The sequence below is a fragment of the Mus musculus genome, chromosome 2, assembly GCF_000001635.26.
Source record: "Mus musculus strain C57BL/6J chromosome 2, GRCm38.p6 C57BL/6J".
Classification (NCBI taxonomy): Eukaryota; Metazoa; Chordata; class Mammalia; order Rodentia; family Muridae; genus Mus; species Mus musculus.
Window position 1 is genome coordinate 102,337,960 of NC_000068.7, and position 14,161 is coordinate 102,352,120.

At 38.8% G+C, this 14,161-nt stretch overlaps 1 protein-coding gene across 1 annotated transcript in view; it reads right to left on the minus strand.

Annotated features, from left to right (window-relative positions):
• Positions 1–14,161, minus strand: part of Trim44 (tripartite motif-containing 44) — a 100,782-nt gene that overhangs the window by 37,841 nt on the left and 48,780 nt on the right. Inside the window, exon 4 of the mRNA NM_020267.2 lies at positions 9,005–9,024. Within this exon, the coding sequence (NP_064663.2) occupies positions 9,005–9,024 (20 nt within the window). The remainder of the gene's footprint in view (positions 1–9,004; positions 9,025–14,161) is intronic.

Consider the following 14,161-nt stretch of genomic DNA (forward strand, 5'->3'; position numbering starts at 1 on the left):
TCATTTTACAACCACATTTCAACCTACAGAGAACTGGTAGTGGTACTGAGGGCTTCTTATATAAAAGGAGTTTTTCTTCCCTGAAACACCTGCATATGATGGGTAAGAAAGTTTTTCTTTTGTGAACCTCTAACTACTCATGTTTAGGGTGTCTAAACAAGTGCATCTTAGTCTGTGGTTAAAAAAACCCTCAGTATTTGAGATACCACCCTGCGTACATATACATATCATATACATATACATGTTCTGTCTTTTCTTAAAGATTTGAAATCACTTCCTTACAGTTCTAATATTAAGGAAACTTCTACTTAGTGTACCTAAACCTTACACCACCTCAAAAAGAAAGAAAAAAAGAAAACCAAAACAAAACCTACTAGTATGTGTTCCCAGCATGTTTTATGTATGCCTCCTTAAAGTTTCCGTTGCCCTTACCTCCCCACTACCATCAAGAAAGGAAAAAAAAAAAAAAAAAAAAAAAAAAAAGGAAAGAAGGAAAGGCAGAGCAAAAGAGGACATTAGAAGGTAGGAAAATATGCTGTTACCTCTTGCCTGTCTCTCACTGGGAAGAAGGGAGAAGGAAAAGGAACTTGAGACTAACCTGCAGGTTTCTTGTAAAATACAACAGACTCAATAAACAATTATGCTGTGGCTACCCACGTGTGAGGGGGACATAACAAGGCTATCAAATAGTGTTACTCTTTAAAAATGAATTGAGTTTTGACTTCCTAAAACGTATTCTGCTAAGAACCAGGCTATAGTGGTTAGGAAGACAAACAAGAAGAGAGTAAGGCCACAAACAGACTCCTTAGCATCAGTTCTAACTGAACACCAACGCAGCATCAGCTCACACCAACTGCTGTGACTAGTTATTAAGTAACATCTATGTCCTCCCTTTGGAAAATGTTGGAGCATTAAGATTGCCTTTTTTCATTTATTTGAAAGGAATTAGGTAATTATTTTCTAAACTTTACTTTAAATTAGAGGAAGGTAGAACTATAAACATAGGACTATAAACACAATAAAAATTAAATGAAGTCCTTCCAAACATTTTACCTCATTTATTTTTGCACGGGGGAAGAAAAAAAAAAAAAAAGGAATGCTTTCTGTGCTTCATGGTGTTTGTTAAATATAATCAGATGTCAGGCTTTTTAAATTACATGTGAATTTGTGTGTATGTATGTGGCCTGTGCACCAGAGCATGCATGTGGAAGTCACAGTAAAACCTGTAAGAGTTGGTTCTCTACTTTTCTCGCATGAATCTGCAGAATGGAGTTCAGGTCACTATGCTCAGCAACAAGCCTTTACTAGCTGAGCCATCTCACTGTCAGAGTGATGGGAAACAGAGGCATTAAAGACAAACTAACAATTTACAATGTATAACAAATTATGAAATGTGATTGGAGGAGCAACAGAAAATCTTGGCTTCAAGAAGTAATGTGTATCAGGAATTGTCTAAAGCTTTTGATGTCTCAACTCAGCATCTCAGGCACCTTACAAGCTGAACTCTACTTCTCTTCTGGAGTCAGTTACTGGCTAGTCCCCACTGGCACATGTATCCTTATATCTCGAAACCTTTATATTTGTTAGTTTCTCTGCTTGGATGACTTTCCTATTCTTTCCATCAGAAAATGCCTAGCTCCATCCATCTGTCAAGATCCAGAATAATTCTTTTTGAGTTAGTAGTGCAGTATTCTACACTCAATAGATTTACTTTATAGGATTATTATCATGCAATAGTGTAGCTTACACTCAGAAATCAAACTATATAAACTTGGAGGCTGCCTTTAAAAACAAAACAAAACAAAACAAAACAAAAACCAAAAACTCTGTGATCTCATAGATGTCTAACTTCTCTGACTCATTTTTTCATCTCTGATGGAAAATGAAGATAATATATAAACCATCTATTTGGGGTACTGTGAGCAATAAATGATTTAATATATCTAAATATTTAAAATAGATCTACATACTTGGTACTTCATTAGTGTTTCTTTAAATATCTTAATGATAATTATATTCCAATTAAATATGATAATAACCCTGTCTATTTAGCTAGACTTTGAGACCTCTGCAAATGCAAGAACAGAACAGACATCTTTGTCCTGATACCCACAGACCCATGGCCTCCTCTTCCTTAACCACTGCGGCTACTAAAGAAACAACACTGAGATTTACAATTTTAAAAATTACTAATTAAAAGATATACACAGCTAAGATTAATAAATATTGCCCAAAGACTATGTGCTAGAGGCTTGGCTACTAACTTTGGCACTGCTGGGCAGCAGTGTGTGGCCTACTGAAGAATGGCCTTGAAAAGCCATCAGAGTCTAGCTCTGATATTTTGACTTCTAGCCACTTTTACTATCTACCACTTTCCACGATGTACTGTCTTATCACAGGTCCAAGGACTAAATACTCAATGATCATGGATTAAAATTTCTGAAACTACATAGGAGGAAAAAATAATTTTCTTCATATATAAGTTAGAGGAAATAGACTAAAGTGACCTTCTGAGAACTGTGAATGTGAATTCTCTAGGCTTTCACATGGGCCACAAACTATTTATGTCAGGTACTTTGTTGCAGCAATGGAAAACCGCCTACGAAAAGCTAACTTGGTAAAGGTACAGTAACTTGGTAAAGGTACCGTAGGGAGGCTGGTATTTAAATAGAAGTAAGAGTACACAGGTTACATGGCTTGACCAAGGCCACACCGTTGGTCACAGGAACAAGAGAAGAGGTAGGTCAATGCTCTTGTTCTCACTCCTTCCAAACAAACTTCCTGTTTGATCATATAAGCAGTATGGCTCGCATTCACAATCTCAACAGGCGATTTATGATTGAATAACAGCCAACTTTGAAGATGAAAATTCTACAGAAGTTCCCTGTATAGTTGATATTATTAAAAAGTCATTTTTCTCTTAGTTTAAAGAGAAAAAAAAAATCTCAAAAAACAAAAACAAAACAAAACACCCAAAAGCAAATCAAAATTTAATCCTGATCTTGCTCCTTTTTCTCCAAGCACAAGAGTTTAAGGGTCTTTTTCTCTCTCTCACTGCCTCCCACAAAACGATCGCTTTCACACCAGTAGATCATACTGCCACCCCTCTCCTCAAGTACATATTACTTCTCAGCAGGCTTCAACAGGGGTAGAGAAGGAGACAATCTGTGAGGCAGGGAACACAGATCTCCCATAATAGTACAGAGAAGACAGAAAATTGCGGCTGAAAGTGTAAATTGCTTTTTTGCTTGAAGAAGAAATAATCATTCTGGGTTTCAAAGAGACTGTCTTACAAGATGACTCCACAGTAGTTAATATTCATATTCTATATATTAAAACTTTTGCTCTACCAAACCCACTGAGGATCCTTGCCAGCCATGGCTATGTATCATGATTTGAAGGATAGTCAATACACAGCAAGCAACAAGCAACTATCCTGTGATGTTAAACAAAGGTTTGCTTAGCTCCCTAGAGAATCTTCTTGGTGTTGGTGCTTAGGAGATATTGTGTGGTAGGTATTGTGTGAGGATTAAACAGATAGGTTTGGAGACAGTAGCTAAGGAGAAATCACTTTCAGAAAACAGGCTAGAGCAATTACACGTCAGCGAGTCACAATGCAGGATAGAGGAAGTAGACCAAGGTGAGTCTCTGGGGACTGTGGGAGAAGTCTCTAGGCTTTCACACAGGGTCACAAATTTACCTCCTGCAGATAGTCCAAATGAACCCTGAAAACAGATCATACTCATTTCCTAATTCTGCTGCTGCTGCTGCTGCTGCTGCTGCTGCTACTGCTACTACTACCACCTATCCTAAGTCCTCATACTACATCATAGGTCATGAGGTTAAATGAAAATGTACATAAAACACCTTGGACATTAAATCTTTAGTGCAGAGTAGCTACAATTACTACTGTTGTTAATTTGCTAGACAATTATACAGTAAGACTTGGTGAGGAACAGTCATAAACAAAAGCACAATATCTGGCTAACTCCTATTGAACAGCCCAGAAAGTCAAAGCTCAAGAGCAAGGAGACTCTAGGATATAGGATTTCTGTTATTCCTTTCACAATAGAGGACAACTGAATATGGGACCTAGACTCCTAGCCATTCTTTGTGCAGGGAGAAGTACATTTCCTTTACACATCAAACCCTCATTTAATCTCTCAGCAACACAGAAAACTTTGGAACAAAATTCTCTTCAGCTTGTTGAAATTGTAAAGTGTACATCACAAATGCAAGAAATTCTAGATCAAAGGCAGTCTGCCCTGAAGTGGTAATTGGAATAGACTGAGCCAAATGGTAATTCAACACAAATAAGCTGAATGGAACCAACATGCATGGATTTAAAGGTTAAGAAGAAAATATGAATCCTTTCCCCTCTTTTTGCCAATTTAGAACATGCTCTCAAGTGCACACAATACTGAAAATGATTTTGTCAAGTCATGGTCCAAGAGGATCCTGCTGACATCCATTGCAGCCTGGTTTGAGGTAGACAGCCTGACATCTTAGTTACTAGTAAAGAAACTACATGCTTTGTCAAAATGACATTAAAGTATCCCTAGTTAAACTTGAAAGCCAGGCTCTCATACTTCTCTGCAAGCATCCTCACACTTTTCTAATCAATGTGACTTCGGAATGTGGCCATAACAAAATGGAAATGTTCAGCCTAATCAAGCTCTGTCAGGACAGAAATTCCATGTGCTAAGCCATGGAACCTTCCTATTATTTCTGCTAAGCTCTTGTGTTTTAGCATCGTCTTGTTGAACTCTCTTTGGCAGAAAGAAGGTCTAGAGCTGTGACTGTCCTTGATTTCAAGGAGCTAGAGAATAAAGGGGCAAAGTGCCGTGGAAAATCTGGAGTCCAAATCAAATGCCTGTGCAAAATGGTGAAAATGTGGTTAGTAATTAGAGAAAACACTGATTCAGGAGCCTATCATTACAAGTCTTGTGCTATAGCTTAGACACAATCTATCCTTGAAAAGTTCACATGGTGGGACTGTCCCCAGTGTGGCCATATCCAGAAGCAATGTAACCTTTAAAGAGAGAGGCTTAGTGGAATATGACTGAGCCACTGGGTCACCAGCCTGGGAAGAAATTAATTTAGGTATATGGAATTGGATTAGTTCTAAGAAAATGGGAGCCTAAAACCTGCCCTTTTGTGAGCCTTCCTTTTAATGCATCAAGCTACCATGATGCAATGCACAATGAGGCCCTCCCGAGAGCTAATCAGATAGTGGTGCCATGGGCCAGAACCTCCAAAACTGCAAACTAATCAATTTCCATATAAAGTACTCTCACCCTCATGTATTTTTGTTGAAGAACACAAAACAAAAGACACCTAGTTTAGTCAATTTACTTAGGCGTCTTATGATTGCTTCCTGTTAGTTTTCCACTCTGAAGATAGCAGACACGAAATGGAAACCTGCTCAAGTCAATTTCTGTTTAAATTGCTGTATTTGCTTTTTAAGAAGTGTCTCATATAGTGCAGGCTAACAAGGCTGACCTTAAGCCCTTAGTTCTTCTGCCTCTACTTCCTGAATGCTGGGATTATAGGACTGTGGTTTCAAATTCTTTTAATGACTTTCCACTGACTCCAGGATAATGCAAATGCTCCAAGAAGGCTTTTAAGGCCAAAATTACCACAATGCTTCTTATCTTCCACTATCTCTGGTCTAGCACTTTCACCCAAGAAATTCCCTTACCTGAACAATGAAGCCACGATCAACCTTTGTGTGCTTTCTCATCTTCTAGATCCATCTACGTATATATTTTCTGTTAGGCTTACTCTATTCTCTTCTCTCCCCTCCCCTCCCCCCTCCCCTCCCCTCCCCTCCCCTTCCTTCCTTCCTTCCTTCCTTTCTCCCAACACCTCTTTCCTTTCCTTCCTTTGTTTTTTTGGATCAGACAATGGTCTAACCCTTTCCTCAAGCAGCCTGACTTCCCTTAGCACCATTTTCTCTATACTGCTGCTTGGTATGCTCACCTCTCTGTCTAGACTCTAATGTACAAAAGTAGGCACCATGTTTGTCTTAGTCACCATTATGTGTGTAACAGTGTGTAGTACATGCCTGGCACATAGCAAGGTCACACACACACATTTTTATGTTAAGTGCTTGCATGAGTTTATATGTATCCCATGTGAGTAGGAGCCCACAAAGGCCAGAAATAGGGCATGAGAGCCCCAGGACTTAGAATTACAGATGGTTGTGACCTGGTACTTGGGAACAGTTATTTCTATTAACGATTGAGGCATCTCTTCAGCTCCCACAAACACACTGTAATGGAATAAAAAGATGAGAAGGATCTAGGGAGGGAAGAAACCATAATATAGAATAAGTTTGTTCCTGAAAACATTTGGAAGGTAGAATCTGAAGGGATTCTCTGAGGCAAGGTTTAAAGCATGATGCTGCTGGCTTGCACCACAGCTGACCAGAGCTGGATATTTCCCTGTAATTCTAAAGTAGAAGCTGAGGAACACAGTTCTCAAGAGAAGGAAATACCAAAAGATGCACATTCAGGATATCACTTGGAACATTAAGAAAGAGGTTCAACAGTGCCAGGTATGGGTTACTTTCTGTTGATCAGTAGGGTACCATAGACTCTCCCAAAACATTACAGATTATTGCCACTGTTCTTGGTTACCCTCCAGAATTTGATGGTAAGACACTATTGTTGAAGATACCATATATTTGAGTCAGTAGACATGGAGAAATTGATCTGGAACTAACCTAGAAGCTTCATCTCTACTGGCTAACTTCCACAACAGTGGAAAGTACCATGCAGGCTCAGGAGCAGAGAGGGGGATGTCACTAATCTAGCTCAGGTGTGTACATCTTGCAGATATGCCATGGGGAAAGAGTGGGACTAATGATATGGGAGTAAGTGACAACTTTTCTGGTTAGAGTTAAGACCCAATCCACACGATAGAATTCATGCCTGGTACTAACTGGGTCAAGAATCCATAGCTGGGTAGGTCATGAGCCCTAGGAGAGAACCTACTATTATTCTGCTTAACAGGCATAATTTTAAATTACTCCCTAAATATGTATCCTTATACCCATAAATTAGTACATTTTAAACACCTATCAGAGAAGTTTCTTTTTGTAGTAAGTGATTACTACAGGGATTCACATCTGATCAATATGCAGAGAACAAGATACCAAAGATTGTTTAACCTTTAACGGGACACCTATATCACACCCTTTCTCTGCAAATGCCCCTAGGGGATCACTATAGAAGAGGATTTAAAGATTGTTAAGAGCCAGAGTTTATTGAAAGCTACTGCAAAACAGTGTTTTCAGGATATGACAGGCCACTACACACATGAACTCAGTGGCTGTGACTGAATGCACAAGGCCTGCAGAAAATCAAGACAGCCCAAATCCTAGAATGGATGAGGGAGAGGCTCACAACGTCCTACTCCTAGGTGAGGACCTACTGGCAACTGATGGCTGCTGGTGGAAGAAAGGTGTCAATTTTCTTCAGGGATATAACCTTCTATGGGTTGCTCTTGTTCCAGTGGATGGTCCTACACCCATGACATACTGGTAGCACTAAAGAGTTGAAAAAGAAATACATGGAGTCTGGAGGTAAAAGTGATTCTGGGGATATGGAAAGGTTAAAGGGGAGGGAACAAGGGATAGATTCATCAAGACACATATTCATGTATAAAATTCTCAAACAATACACTTAAAGGGGATTGTTCAAGATGAGGTAATTAGCTTTACCTGTCAATTTGACAGGATCTAAAATCACTCTGGTAGATAAACCTCCATGTATACTTGGAAAGATCATCTTATATAAAGGAAAAACTGGGGTTAGCACAAGCATTCAGTGCTCTTTGCATCTGTTGTAAATGCAATGTAACTTGCTGCTTCAAGTTCCTGTTGCCTTGACTTTCCCACCATAATGGATTGTACCTGGAGCTGTGAGCAAAATAACCCCTTTCTCTCTTAAATTGCTTTGGCCAGGGTATATTTCATTACAGCAAAAGGAAAACAAAACAAAACCTGAGACATGAGGAAAAAGCAATGTGTTGGTCAGAAATAAAACCAGCGTCAAATACTGGCTCCATGGACAATCTTTAAGGTTCTTTTAAGAAGGAACTGAACCCCATTAGTAAATTTTGCACTGAGACCTGAGGAATTCTGTCTCTGTAAAAGCCACTCAGGCTCTACTGGAATGAAGAAGAAAGTTCAACAAGGGATATAGTCTTAACTCTACATAAAGAAAAATATTTTATATTCATTGAGGGTCTACTTAAAATCCATTAGAAAAGGCAGTACTTGTGGTTAAAATAAAGTTTGAATAGCAGAGACCCAGACATCCTTCCTGATATCTCCCTGTCCTAAGTCCTTTAGCCTCCATGACAGAAGGGGTCTGTCTGGACATTACAATTTGCTTGATGGCACAGCTGCAGCATTTCCTATAGTCTTTTCTCACTACTCAAGCAGATGAAGAGGAGAAAGAGTAAAGACCAAGTTTACTATAAGGCCGAGGCAAGCAATAAAAAATACCCTGTTAAATTTCTTCCAACTATTGATATAGAAAAGTACAAAAGCCTTTCCCCATTTAAACAATTTTTATACCTATTACCTAGTATTCATTGAGACATTCATTGTGACAGAAATAATACAGTCTAGAGCACATTCACAAAAGTCAAAAAGAACAAAAAAAGAACATTGTAAGTTTAGTAGGTCCATCTGATAGTCTAACTACCATCCAAATACAGAGCCTGCTCCTCTTAACAAGGTATTCTGAATGTGCTAAAGAACAAAGCAAAGTCTTTGTCACTATATACTTTCAAGTCTACCTTTACAAGTTACAGGTACACAGATGCGGAAGGAAATGGGAGTAGTACAAAATAAAAGCCTCAAAGCCCTGAATTAAAACAGATATCCCTTTTCTATGCTATCCCTTGCTTGTCTACATCTCAGGGGGCATTAGAAGGCTACAAATGTCACTGCACTTCTGAGAACAGACAAGCAGAAATAATGTAATCTTACCTGGGTCCTTCCTCGTCACCCTGAAAAACAAAGAAGAAACAGTATTAGAATTCATTGTTGGTAAAAACTTGTCTAGATTTCTTTAATTTCCCTCTTCATGTCAAACCAAAAGCAAGATTGTCTATTTTAACAAAAACGAACAAGAAGATATCTAAGGCAATGGTTCTCCACCTTCTTAATGCTGTGACCCTTTAATTCAGTTCATGTAATGGTGAACCTCCAGCCATAAAATTATTTTTGTTCTTTCAGACAGGAACCATTATGGGTGAGAGTTTGACTGTGGGATGGCAACCTCTTCCCTCATTTGATGCTATGTCTTCCTGTTGGAGGTGGGCTCCATAAGTTCTCTCCCTACTGTCTGGCATTCCATCTAAGGTCCCTCCCTTTGAGTCCTGAGAGTCTCTCACCTCCCAGGTCTCTGGTGCATTCTGGAGGGTCCCCCCAACCTCCAACCTTCTACCTCCTGAGGTTGCCTGTCGAAAAAACTGGAAATGCGGAGGATCTTGAGGAAAAGAAGGTCCAGTGACAGGCCCAAGGTGGGATCCAGCTCAAGGGGAGGTTCCCAAGGCCTGACACTATTACTGAGCACTCACAAAAAGGGACCTAGCATGACTGCACTCCAGAGGACCCAACAAGCAGCTGAAAGAGTCAGATGCAGATATTTGTATCCAACCAATGGGCAGAAGCTGCTGGCCCCTGTGATTGAATTAGGGAAGGCTGAAAGAAGCTGAGAGAAGAAAGGCAACCCTGTAGGAGGACCAGAAGTCTCAGTTAACCTGGACGCCCGAGATCTCTCAAATGCTGGACCACCAAACAAGTAGCATACACCAGCTGATATGAGGCCTCCCAACAAATATACAGCAAGGGACTGCCGGGTCTGTGTTCAATCAGAGATGATGCACCTAAAACTTAAGAGACTGGAGGCCCCAAGGGAATGAGAGAGTCAGAGGGTGCATGGGGTGGGGGGAATTAAAATCTGAAGTGTAAAAATAAATAAAATAAATTTTTTAAAAAACTAAAAGAAACAAAAATAAAAACTGAAGAGTTAAAAACATTTTTGTTGCTACTTCATGACTGTAATCTTGCTACTATTATAAATTGTAATGTAAATATCTGAAATGCAATCCCTATGAAATGGTCAGTTGACCTCCCAGAAGGGTCATAACCCACAGGTTGAGAACAGCTGGTCTAAAGGCTAAGACAAAGACTATTATATCCCTATGTTCAAACTGCCCAGCAGAAATGAACTGATAATTTGCCCTTGTAAGTATGGATTGTGAACATACAGACCTAGGAGGCCTAAGTAATAGCCTTTTGTTTTGTTTTCATTTCTATGGCTAGCAGTATTCTAAGCACACTGAGAATCCCAAAATAGCAGTAGGTCTTAGGCAAAGCTAACCAGCTTCAGAAGCAATAAACTGTTTTCTTCAAAAACTCATTTCTGTCTTGGTCTAGCACTTTTCCTTGAAATGGGAACACAGTGTCCTATTATACAGTGTATTAAGATAGAAAGACGTCTAAACTGGCACTAAGGAAACAGATTCTGGTTGAAGTTCTGAGAGCTATGAGTATGTGCCACTGGGGCATGCCAATTAATTAAAATGGCCTTTGGTTCCTCCTCTGTAAATGGGTAGTTTGGGCACTTAGTAATCTACTTTATTCATCACGCAAACAATACCTTTTCTCTTTTTCTTAGGTATTCTTCAAAAAAATCAATGTGCATTATTTCTCTAGGCACTTTACTCTCTTGATCTAACTTTATCAGTAACCATCATAGCAGATTATTGGCTTCCCCTCTGAAACAAAATGAGAACTTTCAAAAGACTCCGAAGCCTTTCTCATGACAGCGTATTTATTATTCTGGTAACAAATTATCTTTCACATTCACTCAAGGGTGATTTTAATAGAAATTGTACTATCTGGTTGTACTCCCCAGAGAATCAAAAGTGAATGATTCCAACTTGTATAAGCTGGAACCAGACACTCTGGGTTCAAACCTTGGCTCTATGCACTTACTTGTGTCACTCTACCAAGGTATTCTCTCTTTTTGAACTTCACCCCCATTGTTTATAAAGTGGGGTAATAGCTGTCTCTGTATCATAGGATCAATATGAGGATTAATTAATGTTCATCATTGTTAAGCATAGTGCAAGAGAGGACACTGTTAATAAGATTACTGATTAATATCAATAGTAATTTGTTATGAATCAGAAAAAAAACAGTATAGAGGATAATGATCTATGAGCTCTCAACAAGGTGCTTATGCACACAGAAAATAAACTAAGTATTCTACAGGCTCTATAGAGGCATAAACAGAATGGCTTCAGCAGCAAAAGGGAAGAGGTGACATGTATATTGACATTTTGGATAGGCAGGATTTGCTCAGGCTGACAACACTAAAAAGTAGGAAGAAGACTGGAATAACAAGAGCAAAGATGATTGAAGGCGGGAGGCGCAAGACAAACAGATGACTAATAGGAGGGTAGGAAGAATACTGGCATAACAAGAGCAAAGACATGATATAGTTTAATTAATAATTAGATAAGATACATGAAAGGAAGTGTGAGAGAAGGGGACACTTTGGGTTCTGTGAAACTAGAAAATGAGGGTGTGCTTATGTGTTTAGGGCAGTTTGGGAGTGGGCAATGCGGGGATAAGAGTACAAGTGGGATAAAGGCAGATTACCAAAGATTAGGTCTGCATAGGAAGTTCCAACCAGGAAAATAATTTAACCATTCTACGTAGTGGAGGTTGAAAAGGAGGGCATTTTACAGACTATTAAGAATTTGCAGGGCTGGCGAGATGGCTCAGTGGTTAAGAGCACAGACTGCTCTTCCAGAGGTCCTGACTTCAATTCCCAGCAAACACATGGTAGCTCACAACCATCTGTAATGGGATCTGATGCCCTCTTCTGGTGTGTCTGAAGATAGCAACAATGTACTCATATACATAAAATAAATAAATCTTAAAAGAAAAAAGGGATTTGCAATCGTGTAAGGGCACCAATCAATTACACTTCAATGAGAAATGGGCAAGTGGTGGAAGGATGCTATAGGAGTAGTAGAAGACTTCTTCACATTTTGATCAACTTATACATCTCAAGAGTACAATCTCAAGCAAAGTCATATAACTTAAATTTCACAATTTGTACTATTAATGTCATAATTAAACTTCAATACAATTTTTCAATTATCATTGGCTATTTATACCTAAGAGGATCTTGTAGGAAAATATATCTAGTCATTCTCCCATGATTTAAAGCAAGTCCTAGTCACTGTCACACATCTTGGTACAATGGTTATGAGAAGGGATTTTGTGTATGGTTTTCATGGCACACTATCCATTCTAGCATTTGAAAGGCTGAGGAAGAAGGCTGGTAAATTAGAATCTAACCTATATAGGTTAAATAGGAAGGCCTGTAGGATTTCTGAGTTATAAAAATAGTATCTCAAGTTAACTTTTGCATTAAAGTTTGGTAATTAACTTTCCAAGATTCAGTTTTCTAAACAAATATATGATATACTGTAAGTGTTCAACAAATGAGAGACATATCGAGCTTCCTCTGAATTACTAATTGATACTATTTCTCAGGGAACAGGAGAGGAACATAAGGCATAATTTTGCTGTATATCTACCTTTTTTAGAAAGTCATTGCTAAAAAGTATGCAGAAGACAGAATCAAAGTTTCATTATTGAAGGAATGAACAAATGGATGAAACAATAATCACATTTAGGAAGCATAAGTCTATTTAGATAACTTCTTCAGATATATAGATGACTATAACTTCCAGTTAGAGATGCAAAAATATGGGTTGTGCTCACCTCTATCCCAAAAGCCTTGTTAATTCCAGACATTCCTAATAGATCAGGCCTAACTCAGAAACTTCCTCACTGAGAGCTTGGGAGAGTACCGCTCTGTTCGAATTTCTGTACCTGTGGAATTCTTTCTTTTCAGCTAGCAGTCAAGGGAAGCTGCCAGTGACAGCCTCTGTCACACGGTGTCTTTGTCAGTGGATTTCAACCATTTAAAACAGAAACTGTTTTGTTCATAAATGGGTACAAAAGTACATAGTAAGTAATTACACACAGGAGTTCAGGCAAAGATAGAGCAGGACTTAAAATTAGTTTCTACTGCCACTATAAGTTAATTCTGGTTACAAATATTAGAAGTGACTTGTTAGATTAAGCAATATTTTTCAATCCCTCCTTTAAAAGTCATGAGTATCCTTGGGTGGCACACTGCACTGTAATGTGACCTTTTCTTTCTATTCCACCCGTGGAAATAAGGTTTACCTAGATTCAAGTTTAATCCTAAATCTGTTTAGGAAAACCTGTAGCCATCATGACAAGTTAAACAACAAAAATGAATGTAAGGAAGACAACTGTTGTCCCCAAGAGTTGTTGATTCTTGAGACAAGGTGGCACATGTCTGTGATCTCAGCACTTGGGATACAGAGGCAGGAGACTGAGAGGTCATCCTCAGCCCCATGGCAAGTCTGAAGCCAGCCAGGGCTCCACAACACCCTATCTCAAAACACAACAACAACAACAACAAACCATATCCACTAGGGATAATATGAAAGTGTTCATGCATTACAGATAAAAATGCTTGATAAAACATTATCAGTCTGTTTTTAAAATTTGGATCACATCTCTCTCTCATGGCTCCTCTTCTTCCCTCCTTCCCTTCTTCCCTCTCCCCTCTAAAAAGACAGTAAAAGCTAGTGAGAGTGTTAGCTACACATGTCACTGGCAATCACTAAACTCTAGAAGTCCCCACATAACTTTACACTGCGTCCTCCTGTTTTGACAAGTCCTTACAGAAACGAAAGGGGACACTGCAGCACAGAGGTAAAGCTCAGACTGTAAGAAGACACACAGGAATGGCCGTCGTTATTCCTTAAGCAGATTATTCTGAATAAAAAACTGGAATAAAATACTTTTAACATTTAAGTTTGATAAAGAGTAGAAGCTCAGAAAACAGAGAAGGGAATTCTCAGTTTGAATTATGAAGCACATGTAGAACTAATACTAAAGACTGACAAAAACATAGACATAAAAAGTATAGATCAATATACCTCATGAAAAGCCTCAAAAACTCTTAAATTAACAAACTGAATGCAGATGATATATCATAACTGAGTAAAACGTTTATCC